A 23,514-nucleotide genomic window follows, 5' to 3' on the forward strand; every position below is an offset into this window, starting at 1 on the left:
CCGCGCGCGCGCGGGCTGCCGGCGGCGGCGCGGGGCGCGTGCGCAGTGCGCGGCCCCCGGCGGGCGGGCGGAGCCGAGCCGCGCCGAGCCCAGCCGTGCCGCGCCGCGCCGAGCGCAGGGAGCATTGTGCGGGCGGGCGGACGGACGGACGGACCGACGGACGCCGCGAGTAGCGCCGCATTCCCCCGCTGAGGCCGCTGCCGCCGCCCCCCCGCCCCCCCCAGCAGCATGTCGGGCCGGTCGGTGCGGGCCGAGACCCGGAGCCGGGCGAAGGATGATATCAAACGGGTGATGGCGGCCATCGAGAAAGTGCGCAAATGGTGAGCGGGCCGCGCCGCGCCGGGACCCCGCGCCCGCCCCCCCGCAGCCCCCCGCCGCCCCCCCCCCGTCTCCCCCCCCGCCCTTCCCTGCGCCGTCCCCTCCCGGGGCTGGAGCTCGCCGGGCGGCCGCGGGGGGCGGGGAGCCGGCGGCACCCAGAAGCCATTTCGCTCCTGCGAGTCACATGAAGGCGGCGGCGGCGGCGTGTGAGGGCGAGAGGCGGCTCCATTGTGCGACCGAGTCCCCCTCCCCGCCACCCCCGCCGCTCCCCGCCGACCCCGGCCCGCCGCTCCGCCGAGCCCGGGCCGGGCCGTGACGGGGGGGGGAGGGCGGGGGGCAGGTCGGGACGGGCCCCTCCCCCTCCCGCCGCCCCCTACAAAGGGCCCTGAGGAGCGGGCCTGGGGCAGCGCCGCCGCGGCTGTGCGGAGATAGCGCTCGGAGAAGTGTTAAATAAATAACCCAGCACGTCAGAAATACCCCCGAGAAGCTCCCGAGGGTTGGTGTCATGGCTCGGGCCCATTTATTGATTTATTTCGCCTCCCGAGCCCCCGAGGCGCGCACGTCAGCGCCCGAGCCGAGCGGGATCGGCTCCCGCAAACGCTCCGGCAGCGCTAAATCCCCGGCGAAGCGGGAGGGAGCGCCTAATTGCCGCTGGAATTTGTTCTAAATTATATAATTAAAGGTTGTGCCCCTAGTGAAATAATCCCCTTTTGTTAGGCCTTAAACGTGCTTTGGCATTTTCCCGCTTTTGTTTTTTTTTCCCCCCTTTCCCCCCCTTTTTTTCCCCCTTTCCCCCCCTTTTTTTCCCCCTTTCCCCCCCTTTTTTTCCCCCTTTCCCCCCCTTTTTCCCCCTTTCCCCCCCTTTTTTCCCCCTTTCCCCCCCTTTTTTTCCCCCTTTCCCCCCCTTTTTTTCCCCCTTTCCCCCCCTTTTTTTCCCCCTTTCCCCCCCTTTTTTTCCCCCTTTCCCCCCCTTTTTTTCCCCCTTTCCCCCCCTTTTTTTCCCCCTTTCCCCCCCTTTTTTTCCCCCTTTCCCCCCCTTTTTTTCCCCCTTTCCCCCCCTTTTTTTCCCCCTTTCCCCCCCTTTTTTCCCCCTTTCCCCCCCTTTTTTTCCCCTTTCCCCCCCCTTTTTTTCCCCCTTTCCCCCCCTTTTTTTCCCCCTTTCCCCCCCTTTTTTTCCCCCTTTCCCCCCTTTTTTCCCCCTTTCCCCCCCTTTTTGCCCCCTTTCCCCCCCCTTTTTGCCCCCTTTCCCCCCCTTTTTGCCCCCTTTCCCCCCCTTTTTGCCCCCTTTCCCCCCCTTTTTGCCCCTTTCCCCCCCTTTTTGCCCCCTTTCCCCCCCTTTTTGCCCCCTTTCCCCCCCTTTTTGCCCCCTTTCCCCCCCTTTTTGCCCCCTTTCCCCCCCTTTTTGCCCCCTTTCCCCCCCTTTTTGCCCCCTTTCCCCCCCTTTTTGCCCCCTTTCCCCCCCTTTTTGCCCCCTTTCCCCCCCTTTTTGCCCCCTTTCCCCCCCTTTTTGCCCCCTTTCCCCCCCTTTTTGCCCCCTTTCCCCCCCTTTTTGCCCCCTTTCCCCCCCTTTTTGCCCCCTTTCCCCCCCTTTTTGCCCCCTTTCCCCCCCTTTTTGCCCCCTTTCCCCCCCTTTTTGCCCCCTTTCCCCCCCTTTTTGCCCCCTTCCCCCCCTTTTTGCCCCCTTTCCCCCCCTTTTTGCCCCCTTTCCCCCCCTTTTTTGCCCCCTTTCCCCCCCTTTTTGCCCCCTTTCCCCCCTTTTTGCCCCCTTTCCCCCCCTTTTTGCCCCCTTTCCCCCCCCTTTTTGCCCCCTTTCCCCCCCTTTTTGCCCCCCTTTCCCCCCCTTTTTGCCCCCTTTCCCCCCCTTTTTGCCCCCTTTCCCCCCCTTTTTGCCCCCTTTCCCCCCCTTTTTGCCCCCTTTCCCCCCCTTTTTGCCCCCTTTCCCCCCCTTTTTGCCCCCTTTCCCCCCCTTTTTGCCCCCTTTCCCCCCCTTTTTGCCCCTTTCCCCCCCTTTTTTGCCCCCTTTCCCCCCCTTTTTGCCCCCTTTCCCCCCCTTTTTGCCCCCTTTCCCCCCCTTTTTGCCCCCTTTCCCCCCCTTTTTGCCCCCTTTCCCCCCCTTTTTGCCCCCTTTCCCCCCCTTTTTGCCCCCTTTCCCCCCCTTTTTTGCCCCCTTTCCCCCCCTTTTTGCCCCCTTTCCCCCCCTTTTTGCCCCCTTTCCCCCCCTTTTTGCCCCCTTTCCCCCCCTTTTTGCCCCCTTTCCCCCCCTTTTTGCCCCCTTTCCCCCCCCTTTTTGCCCCCTTTCCCCCCCCTTTTTTGCCCCCTTTCCCCCCCCTTTTTGCCCCCTTTCCCCCCCTTTTTGCCCCCTTTCCCCCCCCCTTTTTTGCCCCCTTTCCCCCCCCTTTTTTGCCCCCTTCCCCCCCCCTTTTTGCCCCCTTTCCCCCCCCTTTTTTGCCCCCTTTCCCCCCCCTTTTTTGCCCCCTTTCCCCCCCCCTTTTTTGCCCCCTTTCCCCCCCCCTTTTTTGCCCCCTTTCCCCCCCCTTTTTTGCCCCCCTTTCCCCCCCCTTTTTTTGCCCCCCTTTCCCCCCCCTTTTTTGCCCCCCTTCCCCCCCCCTTTTTGCCCCCCTTTCCCCCCCCCCTTTTTGCCCCCCTTTCCCCCCCCCCTTTTTGCCCCCCTTTCCCCCCCCTTTCCCCCCCCCCTTTTTGCCCGTCTCGACACCCCCCCCACCGTCCCCTTTTTTCTCTTATTTTCCCTTTTATTTCTGCTTTTGTTAGGAAAATCAACATGAGGTGTTAAAACAATGCAGTGCAGTCACTGCAATGTTCTGCACGGTTGGTCCAAGGATTTTTGGATGGGATAAAGAGCAGTACCGGTGTGACTCCAGAGCAAATCTTTTTCTGCCAGCAAGTTGACTGTTCAGCAGTCTTTGTGCATGTATCTTAAAATACTTCCTTTAAACCTTTTTGAAATCCGTGGGGAAATCCCTTGTGTTTAATATTAATCTGCGTAACTCGGCTGTTTTGAACCTGGTAAAATAAGGGGACACTCTTATTGCCATCCACACCTAACACTTTGCTTCCCTTAAAAGAAGAGCAAAATACAGAATTAAATACGTGGTTGGGTGTTCGGGTGAAATGGATTGTTGTGTTTTAAATTGCCTTAAGCACACGAACGGGCCTGTTGGCTTGAGCTGGACAAAGAACTGGGACGTGTGTCCAGTAACGCAGGGCACGAGATGGGGATTTCAAAGAATCCGGCCATTGTGTAGGGAGCCGGAGCAGCCCCAGCACCGCAGTTCGCTTGCTTTCAGGAACTCTCTTCTACTCGGGTGGTGTTTTTAAGTGCTGTTTGCTGACTGGTGGGCCGGCTTTGAAGGGTCAGAACAATGTGTAGCGCTGTGACAGGACTTTTGTTCCAACAGGAGCGTTGTGGGATGTATGGCGTGACTGTTTTGTCCGTAGGTATTTCATTCACGAGTGCAGCGTACTTCCTTTGAATCCTAGTTTGTGGATTTCAGAGAGGAGTAGAGGCAGAAGCTTGGCCATTCAACAGAATGTCTAATTTGTTGGGGTTTTTTCTTGGCAAGGGCTTTCTTGTCAGTTGCTATGGCTTCCTCTATAAAACAGAAATCTTACAGTATAAATAGATTTTTGTACGTTTTAACCCTCCTGAGAGACAACTTGCTTTAAAGGGGTCCTGTACAGAATCATGTGATGTTGATTGCCATCAGAAGTATTCATATGGCTTTTTGTGTGTGCATCTCGCAAGTGTTTACGTAAACCATTTTTCTTATTTTTAGAGGAATTGTAATTTGAAGGTGCATCTTATGATTCTCTACCCACCCCCACCCCCCACCCCCCGCAGTCAAGTACAGTGGGAAATGAGGAGGAGAGATTCTGTGTTTTGTGGTTTAAATGTTTTGGGAAGACTTGGCTGGTTTAATTGAACTTTACACACTAGCAATTCCTGCATCTTCAGAAGAGCCACATAGGCAATTTCCAAGCGTGCAGTTTCATTTGCATAATAGGAGCAATTTGTTGCCATCCACAGCTCTTCTGTGGAAATGCAGCCACCAAAGATTAAAATACCGTGCATCCAACATTGCATAGTGCAGAGTTTTCCGAGACTTGTGTGCTCGGAGCACTGCGTGCCAAGGATGAGTAGAGAGGCAGGCTGAGCTGTAAACTCTTCCGAGCAGGACCGTGGCCCCGGTGCATGCTGTCCAAAGCTTTATTGATCTGTGAAGGTGTGCAGCAGCCTTGCAGCGCAGTATTACTGAGAGCCTGTACTGCCACGTCTATGGACGTGCCTCTTGGAAAGCAGTTTCCATCAGTACAGACTTTGTTCCTTAGAAAATTAGTGTTCTTAGACAGTGAGCCCTTTGATGCAGGTGCCCTATCTTCATGTGTGTTTGCAGGGCGCCGAGAGCGCTTCTGGTATTACTGGAACTTAGTAGTAAACAGTGAAGTTGTAACATTTTTATCTTGAGATTAACGTAACCCTATCTCCTTTGTTTAAACCACTCTCATGAATGAACATCTGTTTTAGAAAACATGTAGCACGTGTCCTACAGAACACATGGTTGTGTAGTATTTGTGTGGCAGAAATGTTAAATTTCCACAGCTAAGAGGGTAGTTCTTTCTTTTTAAATGTACTCACCATTTCTCTTTCAGTCTATTTTAACAAATGCTCTGAGATGTTTTTCTCAATGAATTGTGAAAGGTACAGGGTTGTTTTTTGTTTTTAAAGATTGATGGGTATGTGTAGATTGTAAATGGGCTCTCAAGAAGTGAGAGGCAAAAACTGTTGTGGTCTCAGCCAGCATTAGAAAAATACTGGCAACTCTTGTTTTATAGAAGTCTGATGTATTAAATGAAGGAAGATGCAGGCTTTTACTAAAAGACAAGTGATGGGCAGGGTACAAGTGTAAGTGGTAGGACATCTTGGGAGGCAGTGAAATAATTTGTGCATAGCACTGCTGAGCTTTTCGACAGCTGGGTGGGCATGTAGGGGTGGAGGTATGGTGTGGCTGATGGGGATGGGTACCCTGATGCAGAGAAAGCACCAGGGATGAGGAAGGCTCTTTGTATTGCCTTGTCTTTGAATTGCAGTATCTTTGCAGAAGTCCTCCAACCTCTTTCTGACCCATCAAAGCCCTAATCTAGGGATAGTGGTAGCACGTTATGGAGGAGAGAAGTGAACCTGGACAGCTGATGGAAGCACTTACAGAAGTGCTAAGTTTCTATTGTGGCAAGGAATGGGCTGTAGAGCCAGGCATGACTTGGGACTTCGCTTACAACAAAGTGTGTTGTGTAAAGGTGGAGGAGTGAAGCCACCACAGGCAGTGTTACCTGGTACCGCTGCTTGGGATCGCTAGCGGTGGCCAGTTAGAGGAGAATTTCTAGACGATGCTGCTGTAGCTTTTCTGTTCACAGTCTTCATTCAGACTTGCTAAAATATTTTTGTGTGGTATGTAATGCTCTGAGATTGACCCTCTGCAGGTTTTGCTGCTCATGCTTCCTTCTTAAAATAGGCTTTCACGCGGAAGAGTGGTTATGACATAGAACTTCTTAACGTGATGCCTTTGGAAAAAGGCTGTTTGCTACTACCTTATTGCCACCCTAGTTTAGTCTGGCTACAGTGGCTGTGTTTAGCTTTCCGCTAAGATTTAGTTCAAGTAGTGGCAGCTGATGTAAAAATACCCAGTGTATGTGCAGGAGCTGTACTGAAGTACTGTAGTGGCCCAAACATGCTCTTACCATGCTTGAATTATAATACATCTCTTCTGGCTCGGGATTATTTCTTTTTGAGCCAAGATATGTTCTCTGGCTTCAGTGGAAGTTGGGTGGATGTTAAAGGTAGGGTTTTGTCACGCGTAAGCCGTGTTTCCCTTCTGTAAGAAAAGGTGCATGTTGCAACGTGGAACCTAGGAGAACTTGCTTAAGAACATGCTGGCCTCTGTAAGTTAAAGGGGACTCTTCATAATGTACCATATTTAGATAAACTCAGAGAGAAGGTGTCCTTAACCATTAGTCTTTGTCTGTTCATGCTACATGGTATTTTATTGTATTTGCAGCATGGTCAAGAAACACTGTGTCTGTTTGGGGCTACTTCACATTAGTCACTAGACAAACACCTACATAGCGATAGGCGTGCTCTGAAAAGCAAGCCTGCGTTTCAAAAAAATATTTTTTTGTGCATCTGATAGCACTTTTTGTGTATAATAATGGCATTTTCTTTCCCATTCCCCTTTCTCCTTTGCTTGATCCCACAGGGAGGTCATAATTCTGTGATTTTCACCAAACTCTGTTGCAATGCAAGTGAGTGTGATGTGATAAATTCAGCATTATGACGTCACTTCGTGATCATCAACAGAAGATGGGGTATGTGGGAGCCAATCCTTGTGTAAATACAGATCACTGTGATAAATGATAGTCACGGTAAAAGGCCAAGTGTGAAAGCCTTTTCTCGAATGATAATATATTGGCAGTAAAGGCTTTCTGTATCTGTGCCATCCAATGTTTCTAGCGCTTGCTGCTTCTGCGGGAGCTGCCTTGACACTTTATGTATAAGTGTAATATACACTGTTGTGTTTGCTCACCGGTATATTACTTTTATACATGGCATTTGATATTCATCTTTGGAGCTTTAGTGTTAACATACAAAATATAAGTATATTTAAAGAGTCTTGGGCTATTTCGAATGTGGAATTGAGATATAATTATCTAAGTTCTAGGATATTAAATATGCCTCAGGCATGAGCAGTAAAGAAGTGTTGCTACTAATGCTTACCTTACTTATCCTTGTCTGTCCTTTAAATGCTGTACAGATATGGTTCAGAATTTAAAAATGCGCTAACACAATTTCAGATAAATGTAAGGGTTTGTTTCTGTTGCATTCGTTAGTTTCCGAATTTACTATAAGTAAAATATTTAAGATTCTTTTCAGTGTGGAAGTTTAAAAGAAAAAAATATTATTGTATATGTTTTAAGTTTTGCCATTTTCCAGTGTTGTTACTCCTGAGTCATTCATGGAGGAACAGGAGAGGTTTGAAACCAGAAAAAAGGGTTTTTTTGTAAAGCTATGGACTTTGTCAGCAAGTGAAGTTGGTAGTTGCCACATTTTTAGCCTGATTAACTCTCGGGTTGGTGGAGTTCCATCACCCCCCTTTTCCAATTCACCAGTCAATATAGAGATCAGCCTATATAGTACAATGGGGGATGGTGCAATAAAAAAAAAAATTGCCTTGTGATTGTTTAAAAAGATGGAATAGAGTTACAGGGGTAGAATTCTGGTCAGTCTTGGGATGAGTAGGTTCAACAGCAGATCCATTTTACAGACAGGAAAACAGGTAGAGAAAATACTTAAGGTTTCACAACAGAATGGTCACAAGGGTTCATTAATTCCTCATTCCTACTCCGGCATTTGGTCAGTGAGAATATTTTGTGGCTTGTGCAGCATTTAGCAATCTTACTGTTATGGGCAGCATCAGTAAATTGCCAATTCTAATTAAATTAAAAGGGAAGTCCCTGATCAGCAGGTTGGGCTGGTGTCTTTGCACAAAAGATAAAAAGCAAGTGTTCAGAGTAGAAGCGGTTTTGGGGGTTTGGGGTTTTTTTGTGTTTGTTTGGTTTGGTTTTTGGTTTTCGTTTTGAAATGGAAAGGCAGTAAGTATTACAGATAATACTTGAAGCTTTATTTGCTGTAAACATCTTAAATGCTGCAGTTATTTTGCCCTGTTGATCTTAAATGTCTGAAAGTCATTATGTTTCTTTGTTAACAAATTTGTGTTTGTGCTGCTGCTGATTTTATTAAGTTTTAGGGGAGGTTGTCTTCTTTTTTCTTGTTAATACTTGTATGGTCTTAAACCTTCAATACTGTAAATGCTTACACATGTGAAGTATTTGAATAATAGCAGTGTGATGTTGGGTTTTTGTTTTAGCCATGTTTGCAGGACTGGGATGTTGGTGTACTTCCATCACAAAATATCCTTATCCCCATTGTTGTCTGAATTACTGTGTATTTAATTCAGTGGAAAAAAAATCCCTATAGCTGAGGGTTATCAAAACTTAAAGTGGTACTTAAGAAGCTCAAAAGAATTAAAATGTCAGGGCTAACTTTAATACTAGAAGGAAAAAGTTACTAATATAGGTTTCCTCCTGTGTTCTACAGTCTGTCCAGTGAAGATGCTGTGTGAGGCTGCTTTGAGATGCTAACAGGTATCTTGAACTTTTGGTTTTCCAGTGCAGCATCTCTAAGTAATATTTTGCTGTAGGAAAAGACTAAAATCTTGATTTTTTTTTTTTAAAGCATTTATTCACCTCTCCCCACACCCAAAACAAAACCCCAGTAGGTTTTATTTCCATAATGTCAAAGGTTTTCCTAAGTAGAAATAAGTTTAGTTTGTCTTGTATCCTTAAAAAAAAGAAAAATTATATCATGATCATCTCTTCACAGTTAAGTATGCTTTCATTATTGACATGCCCTCATCTCCACTGTCATTTTTATCACATCTAGCAGTAGAGCTCCAAATCAGCGTAAAATTGGGTTTTGACATACTTTAGCCAGCTAGCGTACCCAAATGGATGTATCTAAACACATTGAGGAAGAACTGTGCTGCAGGAAGAGCAGTGGGAAAGAAATGAATCTGAAATAGTTTTGTACTTTAATTAAAATATCCATGTGGACAGATCCAAAACTTATCAAATTGTCATATGTAGCTTCCCCCCCCCCCCCCCCCCCAACAGGAAATTGTCTCCTCTAAAGGGAAAACAAATACGATTGGCTTTAGTAGCTAAAACAAATAGTCAGGAGGATGTTTGTGGCATTTGTACAATGTGGCTGCTCTTGATTTTGGAAGCCCTTTCTAAAAATGGAGCTATCACATATATATTTGGAGTCACATGCAGCTTCTCCCATCCTGCAAAGAATATTAAAAAAAAAAATCTATAACTGGATCCCAAATCTATTATTTAAATGTGTTTTTAAAAAAGAAAAATGCTTGAGATCTCATGCCAAATTAATTTCAGATGTTCCTGACTACTTAATGGAATTGGTCTTTGTTGTTAACTTTTAATCGATCCATTTGCAGAGCTATATTACAAACCCAGGAACCAGCAGTGGCAATCTGTGACCTGAAAACTGATCACAGAAATGTGATGAAATTTCTCTGGCATTGTGGACCTTCTTTTAATATTCTGATGTAAAGAGCTCAAGGAATTAATCCCTTAAGTGTTCAGCATCCTTTCCATCTCTGCACTCTATGACTGAGTGACCCCCTAATGTAGTGACGCCCTCCAGCCAGATTTCCTTCACAGTTTGTCAATGTCATGACTTCATGGCTGGCTGGCAGGGGTCTGTACAGAGTGCTGCAGGTTATGCTTTTTCCCTCTCTGATAGCCTCAGCCTTGCTTTTTTCCAAGAGAGCTAGGCTCGCCAGAGTCTGAATTCTGCATCCCGGCACATATTGCTACCAGTAAGGCTGTTGGTTCTAAGGCTGGAATTTCAGAGCCGTCTGACAGGAGTGTTGAGTGAACGTTAAATTGCTAGCAGCAAATTTCTACCCAAAAATAAATCTCAGATGGTCAAAATGCATTTAGATTTCTAATACCATTAAACAGCTTCATGACAATCAAAACACACTGGTCTGTCTAAAACCTCTTCTGCTCTCTAGAAACTTCAAGTGAAAATTGTAGGCATTTAAATCTGCTTTTTCAATAGCTGTTCTTCTTAACTGTTTCTTCAGTCCAGATCTTATGACTGCTACTGCAGTTACTCACCTAGTCAAGTAACAGCCCTGAGAAATCTGGAGGTTAGCAGTGCTCTTAACAAGTTTGTGAAATGCAAAGAACAATTTACACAATGCAGTACTAAAGACGATGTAATAGAGATCATCCTACTTAATAGCCTATTTAAATCCTTGACAACTTACAATAGTAGGTCACTTTCTTTTGAATCCTAAGTTTAACTTTAACTTCTCCTGCGTTGTAATTTTATAGGGAGAAGAAGTGGGTGACAGTTGGCGACACATCCCTAAGGATTTACAAATGGGTACCAGTAACAGAGCCTAAAGTCGATGATGTAAGTATCCTGCAGATGTCTTGCTTTTTTCAAGATGTAACACTCATGTTTAGGGAAAGGCAAAAGAAATATGCTCATTGAGCCTTTAAGCCAAGACTGGTGTGGATCTTGCAAGCATTTGAATAGAAGAGCTCTAGGGAAATGCTGATCTCTATAGAAAGTGGTGTTGATGGTTCAGTGAGTAGCTGTCTTCTTGGAGTCAACTTGGATTAATTCTCAGATAACTGTTAAACATTCGGCTTGAAATGGGTTTTTGAAACTGTAATGTAATAATTGGGAGGCAGGGAGGAATGTAAGATGACGTTTACTTTTCCCCTCTTTGTGCCTGGTGCTTTAAAGAAAAGTAGCTGGTTTGGAACTGTGCGGAGACACTCTCCGTGTGACTCTCTGTGTGTCACTGCTGTTTTGCTCAAAAATAGGTGCAAAACACTGAAGTAAGGGTAGGAAAATCCTGTAGAACTGAGATCACTTGTAAGATGACCAGCCCAGGCAATACAGCAGACATGCTTCTCTTGTAATGTGTGCTTGCCCTTGGTTAATGTTTTGTGTATGCCTCATGTTCACGTTCTTAGCGTGCACTGTTCATGTGCCATGATACAATCATGTGGCATGAAAATAAGTGTATAAATCGAAGTTGATCGGGCTTACAAATTATTTTTCGAAAGGAGCATTGCTCTCATTTTATAAATTGAAATACTGTTACAGAGAGCAAACTAATCCATAGTACCACAGTAAATTAATGATACAATAGAATATATATCTGAAGTTTTGTACTCCTTCCTTGGGCTGTCATGTGCTTTTACTTTATTTGAAATACAAGTTAAGACCCATCTGGAAGAAAACTACCATGTTACAAATGTGTAAAATGATGGTTTTCCAGACAAGACAGTGTCATGGTCTTGTCTTATTCAAAGTCCAAATTCAAGACCTATTTTTGATTAGCATTGGTTTAACTGAGTTTGGTTTTTTCTGGACCTTTGGTGGGTTGTACCACAGATCTCAGTGACTGTCAGAGTTGTGGTAAACCTCTTGTATTCTTCCAGTGCTTGAGCAGCATCTCTGTGGAGTAACCCCTTGTGAATCAGGAAACCTTTCCTGGTTTCTTTACAGATACTTGTTCATTTTTTCTAGTTGTCAGATGTTGGGCCTTCATTTTATTATTTATAATACATAGGGAGGGAAGGCTGTGCTATTTGTGTGAGAGAGATTTAGGATGTTTAGGCTCATGGCTTCTGAAAATTGCCTTCCTGCAGTTAAGTATGCCTGCATGATGGGTGCCATGGAACTTTGAAATAGGATTTCTAGTGAGTTTCTGGATGAATTTTCAAGGTGACTGCTGCCTTAAGTCAGACCCTCTGTTACGAAGAATGAGTTTATATAAGTGCAAACTTTAATTGTACTTTTTGAGCCATAATCTTTAGGTTTAGGCTCTAGATTTGTTGAAATTGGGACACTTGTTCAAGACCAGTTACTTCAGTGTCCTACAGTCGCGTTCTGTTCATTACAAGTAGAGGCAGTTGTGCAGCTGCAGTTGTTGCAGGATTGTACTCATAAGATTTTTGTCTTTTTGCTCTGGAGGTTCTCACTATTAAAACAGGTGCATATATTTTAAGAATAAATCTCAGGTAGGGGTCATCTTGGCTATTTAATTATGTTGTGGACATCCTTTTATATCTGATTTTATCCACCTGTGAAGGAGCAGATACTACGCTTGCTTTTTACTAGAATAGGAGGATGGGATCTTTTTTACTTCTTCATATTTCAAAATGGAAGTTGTCTTTGATTTTTAGCGAACACAGATTAGATTACTTACCCCCTCATACGTTGTTCCTAAGACACTTTGACATGTCTTCGAACCAGAATTAGCTAGGCTTTTTCCTCCTACTAGTTTTGGAAGGCTGTTTTAGGACCTCACTGCTTTGATGGTTAAACCTTTTTTTAAAAAAAACTTCTCAGCTGAAATTGCTTGCAGTCATTTTCAGTATTTTTCTTGTGGCAAAAGTGTCTGTTTTACCTTAAATAAAAAAACCAAAACCAAACAAAAAAAACCCCTAACTTGAGAGAGATTATGTACCTTCTGAACTTCTGTTTTTCAAAGGTAAAGAAGTCCATGTGTGTTCACCTCTGTTTCACATATTAGGGAATAAAATATGGCTTCTCTGGAGTAAAAACACAATTTAAAATTAAACCTAATAGTCTATTTAAAATAGAGGGAACGGTCTTTCTGGGTATCACTTGTTGAATTTCTTCTGCAGTCTTAGACAATATTTGATTGTGGTTTTTGTTCCTTCCCTCCTTGGAGGACACTGTCTTACCTGAATGGATGGGTTGCCGAGCATTCTTCCTAGAGTCAGGCTTTTAAATGTCTTCTCAGCAGGCACAAAGGATCCTCCAAAAGCAGTGCAGCTGGCTCTTTCTCCTATGAGACTGATTACGTCACCTCTTAATTGAAAATGCTGCATCCCTTAGCAGGCGCAGATTTTCCACGTGATGGATGCCACTGTCTCTCTTTGTTTTAATGCTTGCAGTCCATACTGTTGTTTGGTCATGAGCATGTTGTGACCTATTGTTCGTGTAGGACTGGCTTGCTTATGCTCTTTGTTTTAGGCCAGTCTGATTTTTCTTGAGCCATCTTTTAGTTTTAATGAAGCAGCAGCATTAATTATAGAGGAGGAGGAGGTCCCTGCAGTGTTGGTCATTGAGAAAGAGGTAAAAAGTGTTAAAATCCTAGCTCTGTTATTGTTCCTCTTGCACATGCCTGCATATTGTCTAGGTATACAAGTTTTCTGATATGAAAGGGAGAATGTGTTGAGTTTTGTAGCCATGTGTTGATGTGCATAAACTATACAGTGAGCAGAGTTACAAGCTCAGAAATAGGGTAGTTTCATGAATCTTAGCTTGTCCCTTTTCCCACTGTAGCAGGGATTCTTTTGACTTTGCTTTTGTAGCTCCAAATTTGGACTGAGTACAAAGTTAGCAGCCAGTACCTCCCAAGTTCTATGACTCAGTCTCAGCAAGCCATTTAATCATCGTGCCTCAGGTTCCCTGTTTGTAGAATGAAGGGGTATTGAGAACTTTTGTACTTTTTACAAAAATTGTGCAGTTTGAAGGTGAAAAACATGTTTAAGTTCTAAATGTTACTAGAATTTCTGGATAAAAACCTATATATCCTAGTGTTTTGTGTCATGAAGAAGACAATTAGAAAAACAGCCCTGCAGTTATTGGGACTAATGCGTTACTGATGTCGGTTGTTATTACATTGGCTTTATTTCTCACTTGAAATTAAGAGATGCTTGCAGAAGTAATGAGTGGGAAGGGTTTTGTATTGCAACATGCACTTCTGTTTATGGTGATATTCATTTGTTTGCGGTGCCTTCTGTTTTTCAGAAAAATAAGAATAAGAAAAAAGGCAAAGATGAAAAATGTGGCTCTGAAGTGACCACTCCAGAGAACAGCTCCTCTCCGGGGATGATGGACATGCATGGTGAGTGTGAGAAGGTCAGCCCCGTTACCGTACTACACTGCTATGAAAGTATAAGCTAATGGTGTCATGTTCTCCATTGCTCAGATGTATGGACAGTATGTTTAAGTCACAGTTAAAACAGCATCAGATACTCATTTGGTACTTTGGACTGCTGTAGATGTACTAGTGGTTGTTTAAATGCCTTTTTTATTTGGGCTGCGTGTGTGGGAAAAAAATGTTGGTGGAGCAAAATATAAAAATATCTACTATTCAAAATACTACATTCAGATGAACTAGTGACTGTTGAGTTTGACCAAAAGACCCCAAAGCGTCAGTGGCACCTACTAATATTTGTGCAGGTTTTGTACTTTTTAACTCTGTAGGTGATTCAGGTTGAAAGAATTCTGCAAGAGCTAAGAAAGTGAGCTCTGGTTCTGTGGTGTCTTCCTTCTGCTTCAGCTTGATGAAATTAACTGGTTAAGAAAACTTTTTTGCTTGCTAGTCAACTAGTCAAGCACTATTAGGTCAATTCTGGTTTTTGTTGGTTGTTTTTGGTTTTTTTTTTTTTTTTAATGTGAACTGTTGAGTGCTAACTTAGTGTTTATTACAGAGAGGCTTGCGCAGCTCAGCTCTGTTCCCATTTTTTACTCTCTAGGTGTTTGGATAACAGTTACAGATGAGAATGCAGCACTATTTGAGCTGATAAGAGGGGATCGCTTTTTAGTGGGTTGTAAATTTTTCATTTCAGTTTTATTTGCATTTGTATTGCCTCCTGGTTGGTTTTTGCAGTGTTCAGAGCAAGAATGGTCTTGCAATTAAAGGACTGAGCAGGATTTTCACGGATCTGGGTTAATTTTTGACCTCTTTCAAACTTCTTAGTTTTTGCCTTGATCAGATTATTTACTTTTCTTGTCTTGTTTCTCCCATCCATGAGGTGAATATACTACTTGCTTTTTTTTATCATATATCCCTTGTGGTTTTTAGCCATACTGTACAATTTCATGATAAACTTAATCTGATTAGACTTCAGGCTGCTCTGAAAAGAGGTTGTTCTATCACCAGCTATGTGTTTCTGAAGTCCTTTGGATGTAATGATTGTTCAAATGCAGGGGGAGGTAGATTGAGTTGCATGCTAGTAATTTAATAATGTTTTGCTGTGTTAATTGTCTTTAGGGAGCAGGAACTTCCCTCTTGGTTACCTATAGTAATAATATTGTGGACAACTATCACTTAGAAACCATTCATACTGGGACTGCATGTCACATTTTACCTTGACAGAGTCTTGTTGAGGGGTTTTGGTGGGTTTTTTGACCTTCCAAACACACTTCAAAAACGATCTGCTTGTCTGAACATTGTAGTGATGCGTATCTGTAAATCTGCAGCATGAACACTTCATTAGGCCTATGTTATATGAACTATAAAATGAGACTGTCACTTCAACTGATCTGTTTTACTCATATTGTAAAATTCTGGGTTCTTTAGGACGTGATCTCAGTAAAACACTCTTCGTTTTAACGTATAATATTAGAGCACCTTTTTTTAAGTTTTCTGATTTTTAGTAACTGCTAGAAAACTCCTTATTGCAGCATAGGCTGCAAGAGCAGATTGTGGTGGTGTGGGAAAAAGTTAGATGTAATGTTAGTCTAAAAGCTTGGACTTGATCCCCAACAAGCTAGACGTTGTGCATTGTCAGGAAAAATATGGCAGAATTTCAGTGGTTTTTTTGTCTTGTCAAATTAGACTTTCCTGGTTTTAACTCTTTTGTTAACAGATGACAATAGCAACCAGAGTTCGATAGCTGATGCTTCTCCAATAAAACAAGAAAACAGTAGTAATTCAAGTCCAGCACCAGAACAGAACTTGGCAACACAAGCAGACGGCACTGAAGTCAAGTCTGACGAAACTCAGGCAGAAGCAAAGGAGCAGCCTGGTTCAGAAGGTAAGCTGAAAAGACCATCTTCAAAGCCAAACGAAAATGTTACCCTTTTGTGTATCATTTATTTACTTATCCATTTTAAGAACTGAATAATAACAATTAGAAAGAAATGGTTTGTGGATTTTCAGCATTTATGTGGAAATGGGCCATGATCTCTCTGGCCTACTGGTGATCCTTCCATTCAGCTGGAAAGGTCAGATTGACATTTAGGGCCTTTCCAGAGAAAAAATACTTTTTTTTTATTGTTGTCATAATCTCAGTCTTGAAAGAAGAAATAATTTAACATCATCTTTGAAATGGCTGCTACTATGTAATCACACAAATCCTGCAATGTGTTACTTCTGTAGACCTGAGAGTGTTTGTTAGCTACTGTCACAGTAAAATAGAGGTGAGATAACTTTAAAATTATTTTTTTAATTGTGTAAACTACAAACTTGCTTTTTCCTTAAACCTTCTAGTTAGTTATTCAAAAGTTAGCTTTGAATTCTGTCCTAATTTTCTAAAAGCATTACAGGATTGTACTGCAGTTGCGTGCAGATTAGAAATACATGTGGGTTAAGAGATTGTTCTGAACCTTGCTCTTTAAATGGTATTTTGGGTAATTGAAACATGCTCTGTATTTATATTCTTGGGAAGATAACTTTCTTCATCCTATTATAACAGATAAAAGATGTCCTTTAACACCATTCTAATGATTTGGTTGCAGAATTCTTCCCATAGCAAAGCAATTAAATTATGCCCTCCTGATTTAGTTCTTAGCTCAGTAGATCCATTAACCAATTTAAATTTAGAGCTTTTATCTTGGTAATACTGGAATGGTTAAGTATGTTAAATGTTGCCGTTGTTAATTGGGGTTAAGATTTGACAACTGAATCGTCACCAAATTGAAATAAATCAGAAAGACATATCCTTCCAAGAAAGTCTCCACTAGCATTTTTGGTCACAGTAAATGGTAAGGATTTATTTCTAGGTCTAATATTGTCTGAACCTTCTTGTGTGAAGTTGTTACATAGCATACGTGCTCCCCTGACTAAATTTAGGTTCAGGGAAAATCCTGCCAAGTTCTCTGGATTAGTTCCAGAGCCAGTTACTGTAAAATGAAAGGCAGAAGTAATCGCAAAAAATACCTGTTATTCATGTGGGGGTTTCTCTATTGATTACATGCCATGTTTAAAAATTTATTCAATAGTTATTTACCTACCAAAGTGTTACGATCAATCAGACCTCTGGAATTGTGACATTATGCATCTGCTTAGGGTTAATGACCTTGTATTCCTATCTCTAATTACTACACTGAAATCAGGGAGGTTTCTTAAAGTTAAGGGACAGTTTGAGTGGTCAGAAATACCTAAAGTGGGCTTCTTCAAGAAAACCGGTGCATTCAGAACATTCTGATGCGTAAAGAAGTTGAGAATACAGATCCCCTTGCCCGAAGGTCAGCAGGAGCGTGAGGGGTAGTAGTCAGCAGCAGCTGGAAGAGCAGACAGCAGCTACGGGCTGTCCTGGAAGCTGCTCCAGGTGTGTTTTTGTCATGGGGAGATGGGTGCATCTCAGAGTGCTCCTTAGCTCAAGCCGCAATGTATGCTGAGGCACACACACTGGAAATTGAAATAAAAAATTCCTTCTGACCCTTGGGACTTGTTTCTTTGTCGGCATTAACGTGATTTGCTGGTGAGACATGGAAAGGAAGATGATTCTGTCTTGAGTTTGCTGAATGTGGTCTTCAAGACTGCTCATCGTAGAGGGTCACTTTTATTTTGTATTCTGTCAGAGAAACTTCCAGAAATGCTTGTGGTGCTTTTTACACGGTACACCACAAAAATATTCACTTACTGGTGATGTCTTCTTCATTAACCAAAGTTGTCCAAGAAAATTTTTGATTATGCATTTCTCTTCATCTATAATAAATGTATATGTTTTTTGGATCAGGGACCTTTGGAGAGATTACTTCATGAAACTTGACTCCATGCAATCTTCTGACAATTCATTTAACTCAAAAAGGATTTTTAAATGAGGTCAAGGAATGAATGGGTTCCAGTCCTTACACTGTTTTTGATGTGGGTACTGGAGGAAATATAACTGACCTTTTACAATCAAAGGGCTTTGGTTTTGGGTGGTGTTTATTTTTGTTTGGAGTTTGTTGAGTCTCTGCTTCTGGATGTACTGTGTTTAAACTTCCAAGGGTCTTTTAAGCTGTAAAGTTAAAATGTAAGTGCCCATATCCCCTCTTTGAGTGAATGGGTGCTTTAACCCTGAGCCCGTTATAAATCTTGCTTTGGGAGAGGGAGAAGGGTTTAAATCAAACAAACAAAAAACCGAAACCAAAACCCTGTGAAAAGTGAAAGCAGGTAAGAGCGATAACAAGCTGGAAGACTTCTCCACAAGTATGCACCAGAATTAGAAATTCTGCAACTCTAATGGTTAAGCTAGTTTGCTGAATTTCTAAACTTTATCTTAAAAGTAGTATCAAGCAAAGAAGTGGATTTTAAATATGTGGCTGAATTTTGATCCCAATAACTTTATTTTCTCTCCTTAGCTACACAGTTTTAGATCCACTAGTTACCAGAATTCAGCCCTTTCTGTGGCTGCCTTTTACTTCTGATTTGAGGCAAGTTTCCTCGGGGTCACCCGAGTTTATGTTGAACCTTGTTTGCTGGCAGGTTGAGGTGGTTCTGAGCTGGAGGGTGTGCGGGAGCTTGGCTCCCTCTAGGGACTGATCCCAGCGGTTGTATTCCTCCAGCAGCAGGAGGGCAGAGGTCTTCTGGCAGCAACCCGTGGCTGTGCTCCTGGAGTTTGAGCTGAATTCTTTATAGTCATACAGCTGTGATGGATGTTATCGTTAATGGTTACACGTGGGTGAAGTTCGTGTCTTCGAGATGTTGCTAATGAGAAGACATCCTAAAAGCTCCTGCTGAATGCTTTCATTTATTTGTTTAAAATTGTTTCTTCAAATTTCAGATACCTCGGATGAACAGAATTCACAGTCTTCAATGGAAAATTCCATGAATAGTTCAGAGAAAGCAGAAATTCAGTCCTCTGGAGAAAATGATATAATTACAGAGGCATCTAAAAACTCTCAGGTAACTTTAAGCACAAAAGCCCAATTACTTAGAATTTGGAAAAGAGTATTTTTACCAAAAGGCAAGTGTAAGGAGGCCAGTTGTGTATTTAGACTCATTTCCAAAGTCAAGGACAGTAAAGCAGCTGTAGAGTATTAAATGTACATGTGTCTGGTTTTGTGGTTAATCTGATTGGCTTCTTGAATTTCACGTAATTTGCATGGTAAGACTAGGTTGGCCTGATGTACTTTTCAGTTTGCTGAACCGGTCTGTGTTAGTTTTGTAAGGGAATATTAAATTTTAATGTTGATAAAGTGCTTGGACTTAACCTGCTGGACAGGCTCCTTTGAGGACCATTCAAAAGTAAAATACCTTGTAGAGAGGTAAATGCATATAGCAGTTAGGAAAGTTAATTTTTGTAGATCCAGTGGACGAGACGTTTGGATGTTTAGTTACCAGGGTACTGAAAAAATTGTGGGTGGGTGGGAGACAGGCATTATCCTTGCAGTTGTCCCCCTGACACAGAGATCCTCAAGCAGAGCACTGCTCAGTGCCTTGGTTTTCCTTGTGGGTGGGTGGTTTGTTTCGGTGCACACCTTGCACTTTCCAAAACCTTGCGCGTTCTGTCCTGTAGAGATTGCTTTGGCTACAGCAGGAGAAAATTCGTGTGCACTTGGTGCAGGTTGTGCTCGAGTGTGGAGCTGAGGGAAGCCCAGGTATAACCATGCATCAAGGCTGTTGCTTGGAATATTCACTGTGTTTTTTAGCCCGGAACTAGAATTTTGCCCTTTGTCTGTAGACGACAAGAAGTGTAAAGAAGTTGAGGTAAGATGCAAGTAGAAGAGTGACTTCAGGAAGCAAACGCACTCGGTCATGTCATTCTTGCATCCAGGGATGCTTTGTATTTTACAAATGACACACCAGGGGATTTGTTCATGCTTTTTTTTTTTGTTTGATGTTTATGGTGCCTGAAATTCAGAGCAATGATAACATGGTTGTTTTTCTTTTCCCCCCTCATTAAGGACTCTGAAGGAGTGCCACCTTCTAAAAAGATGAAAGTAGAGGCTTCCCAACAAAATGTTGAAGAGATTTAGACTATAGATTTTCCTGGTCAGTTTTTATGTAAGGTACATCAGTGGGCTTAATTATAGAACAACCTTACTTAAGCATCTTCTCTTGGATGAGGACAGAACTCCTAACTTTTCAAGTTACCAAGCAAAAATCCAAGAAAGCCTAACAAAGGTTTAACTTCTCAGACACTGAAAACTTTTTCCTGTGAAACAAACATTGAGAACTTTTAAGTTACTGTCTCTGAAATGGTTGGAGTAAACAACTCAGGAGGGGTCTACGCACTGTTTCTAAAGTCAAAATTACAATTATGTTGCTGCTGTATTATTTTTTTTTTTTCATTTCTCTATTTAACATTGTAAGATATTTAAGGATGGTACAGGTCAGGTATTAGCTTTCATGTGAAGTTCATTGTTCTGGCGTGATGTCTGCTTTTGTTTTGTGCCTTGTGTTCTGAAAACAGTGCTAACTTTTAAAAGTTGTTTTGCAACTGTCTCCTTTGCAAAGTGGCCTATGTTTGTATAATGCCATGTAGTAAAGCTTTTTCTTTTTTTTCTCTTTTTTTTTTCTTCTTTTTTTTTGTTTTGGGTTTTTGTTTTGTTTTTAATTTTTAAATCCCTGGTGCTTAAATTTTTAACAAATACAGATCAGGAAGCCATTTTCACTCTTGGAGTCCAAGGAGAAAAAGGAGCTTGATATTTTATTTTAGCAGCTATAGCGGAGATCTTTTATTGAATGCATGGCATTCGCAACTGTAAATTTGGTCTTCTAGACACTTAACTTCATCAGAAGTTAACATGATCTGTTTACCATTTATAGTCCAGATCTGAATATATACTATAACACAGCAGTTAAAATACTTCACGTATTAGGTCCAGATCTCTGTACTGGGTACAACTTGCTTTACAGAAAAGTTCCACTATGTATATAAATAGGATCAAAGGGATTGATACACAATGAATTTATTTTCAATTGGTCTTTTTTGATATCATGTTTTCACAGAACTGGATTTCATTGTACTGTTTCTTTAGAAGATGTTTACTTCTGTGTTCCAGGTTAATACTGTATTTGGGGGTTCTTTTTTTCTTCAGCAAGTCTTGTAAATAAGCCTTGTTGTTTCCATAGTCCCTACATCACTATTTGAAATGTGTCTTTCCCAGTTACGTTGAAGTGTGCTAATGCTCAACTTGATTGATAGGCATGAAGTACACGCAACTCCCTTCAAATCCACAGCATGCAGGAGTGCAGAACCGTCTGCGTCAGGTTGTAAGGGCTTGGTCTTACTGGGGGCTTTGTACTTCCAGGGTGAGCTCCTGGTGTCAGTGGGAACTGCTTATTTCTCACTTCAGTACACACGCAGGCGCATACGTACATATGAATGTACGTACATATTGCTGGATCGGGCCCTTAGTCTGTCTTCTCTTCGTGCGGGAGATGGAACTTGTAATTTAAAATATGATCTCACAGCAATGAAAATGGTTGCATATAGTTTGTAAGCAAAGAACTGTAAATACTTTTTTAAACGAAAAGGAATTGCTTCCAGTTGATACATTTTCATAATTAGCTCATCATTAGGATTATTTAGTTCTGAATTCTCCAATAGTGAAAATGGCTTGCGTTTAGACTACTGCATTGCGTTTGCAATTACCACTTTATTATGAAAAACAATGGGGAAGTAGGGGGGAGGGAATAGAGGGAGGGAGGAGTGGGGAGCCAATACTGACCTTCCATAAGATGTTTGTAGGATCGAACTCCAAATAACATATGACACTCAGTTTCAGAACCTTTATGTTGAAATAAAACTTTTTGGATTTTAACTGAATAAAATTTGATTGCAAATCATTCATGAAAGCAGTGTGCTCCCTAATAAGTTTTTGGGATTTCTGGTCTGATCATGAAGTCCATTAACATTCTGAAAATAAGGAAATGAGGAGCCAAAAACTGTATTTGCACAATATATGCAATGAAACGGTAGAATTCTCTCTTGAATTGTGTGTATGCCTAAAATGTGGATAACTGGTCAATGACAATTGATTTGTATGTATATTACATTCAGATTTAAGTGATATTTTGTGAGAAGTTCTATTGATATATTAAATGGGCAAATCTAGAAAGATTCAAACGTAAAAATATTTTTTATTTACTAACTTTGTTGTTTCTAATGCTAAAACAAAACAAATCTGATGCCACCTTTGACAAGTAGTCATGTTTACTAATCCCTATCTTCAGGTGCATCACAGCAAGTTTTAAATTTTAATTTTGTAGATGTTTCCAAGGGAGTAAATAGACTTTTCATTTAGAAAGTAATTCCTGTACTTTAGGAAGAAATAAAATATATAAATAGCACTAAAAATACCTCAAATTTTTCATTAGATAGAAGCATTTATTGGCATTATTGACATCAACAGGTTTAATTATAAACTTCCTTTTCTCTCCTGTGGCTTCTGCTCAGAACTGTTCATTGTTCTGTGGCTTACAAGACAAGGCATCATAACCATATTCCTAGAGGCTTTATTTCTAAAGTAGTAACGCTTTATTTACAGCTTATACAGAATACATTCAGAACTTGTGTTTTTTTAACCAGAGATTCTAGTGACAACAGACAACTGAACAAGCAGATAGATTTGGGTTCCTTAGACCTGCTATTGTCAGTCTCCGAGGGAGGAGACTTTGACATTATCTGGTATGAAGAAATCCAAAATAGTGTATAAGACTGTTATTAGTCTTTTTTTGAAGTGCCTGATAACATTTATGGGCCAACGGATGTGATTAAACACATTTTAATGCCAGAAAGTACAGATGGGACCAAACCAGAACATCAAATTCAAATCGACCTGAGGTTTGAAACTACATCTAAATCCAGCTTTTTTTGGCTTGGACCTATCTCTACCAGAAACTTGTTTTATGAACTCACTGTAAAAGGGTTTATTGAAAGCATTGAGATGCGGAGCAGAAGGAGAGAGATAATTTTCTTCGAGAAGACTGAAAGTTCTCATACAGCTAATGTTTTAGAAATAGTGCAAATATCAAGAAGTGCTTCCTTGCTACAATGCTGAATGTTGGAGCTTCAGTTACAAATAAATACAAAAAAAAGAAAGAAAGACAAAAAAAAACCAAACCTAGAAGCAAGCAAGTAAATTAGCTGAGTTTGTGGAACATGTGGGAAGGCCTTCCGAATAAGCGATTTACTCAGCCAAACATTTTATAGCAGAACTATTCCTTGGAATTTTTATGCTTGGGAAAGTAGTTGTTAAACATTCCAAAAAGTGCTGGCACTTACAAAACAACAAAAAATAATCAACAAGGCAGTATAAAATATTGGTTTTGGGTGGCTATCTTCATACATAAACATTGTCATGTTTTGGAATGTTCTTTATATCTAAGGGCCTGTTAGAAGATGTAAAGAATTTTGTTTTCTTCAGTACCTAATCGTTTTCCATCTTATGATTTGTGTGTGTGTGTGTGTTGTACAGCAGTATAATTTTTCACTTATTTATTCCATCGGTAGATATGGTTTGTACAATGTACAATGGTTTCATTTCAAAAATAAAATAAATCACAACATGAATGCTGTGTGAATACTTTTTATCGAGAA

The 23,514-nt window shown here is 41.9% G+C and overlaps 1 protein-coding gene across 5 annotated transcripts; it reads left to right on the forward strand.

Annotated features, from left to right (window-relative positions):
• Positions 1-52: 52 nt before the first annotated feature.
• On the forward strand, positions 53-23,487 carry BCL7A (BAF chromatin remodeling complex subunit BCL7A). 5 transcript variants are annotated; one of them, XR_005102295.1, is made up of 7 exons: positions 53-320; positions 6,588-6,696; positions 8,486-8,532; positions 10,312-10,393; positions 13,781-13,877; positions 15,628-15,795; positions 18,751-19,867. XR_005102295.1 is itself a non-coding variant. In XM_037375477.1 (7 exons), exons 2-7 carry the CDS (start codon positions 6,662-6,664, stop codon positions 19,943-19,945), a joined length of 576 nt encoding a protein of 191 aa, XP_037231374.1. In that variant the 5' UTR covers positions 56-320; positions 6,588-6,661; the 3' UTR covers positions 19,946-23,487. The 5 variants fall into 5 exon arrangements, 4 of the variants coding, with proteins under 4 accessions (XP_037231372.1, XP_037231371.1, XP_037231374.1 ...); XM_037375477.1 differs by lacking the exon at positions 8,486-8,532 and adding an exon at positions 19,874-23,487 and having other exon boundaries at positions 56-320; positions 18,751-18,872; XM_037375475.1 differs by lacking the exon at positions 8,486-8,532.
• Positions 23,488-23,514: the final 27 nt, after the last annotated feature.

Source organism: Falco rusticolus, chromosome 1, assembly GCF_015220075.1.
Source record: "Falco rusticolus isolate bFalRus1 chromosome 1, bFalRus1.pri, whole genome shotgun sequence".
NCBI lineage: Eukaryota > Metazoa > Chordata > Aves > Falconiformes > Falconidae > Falco > Falco rusticolus.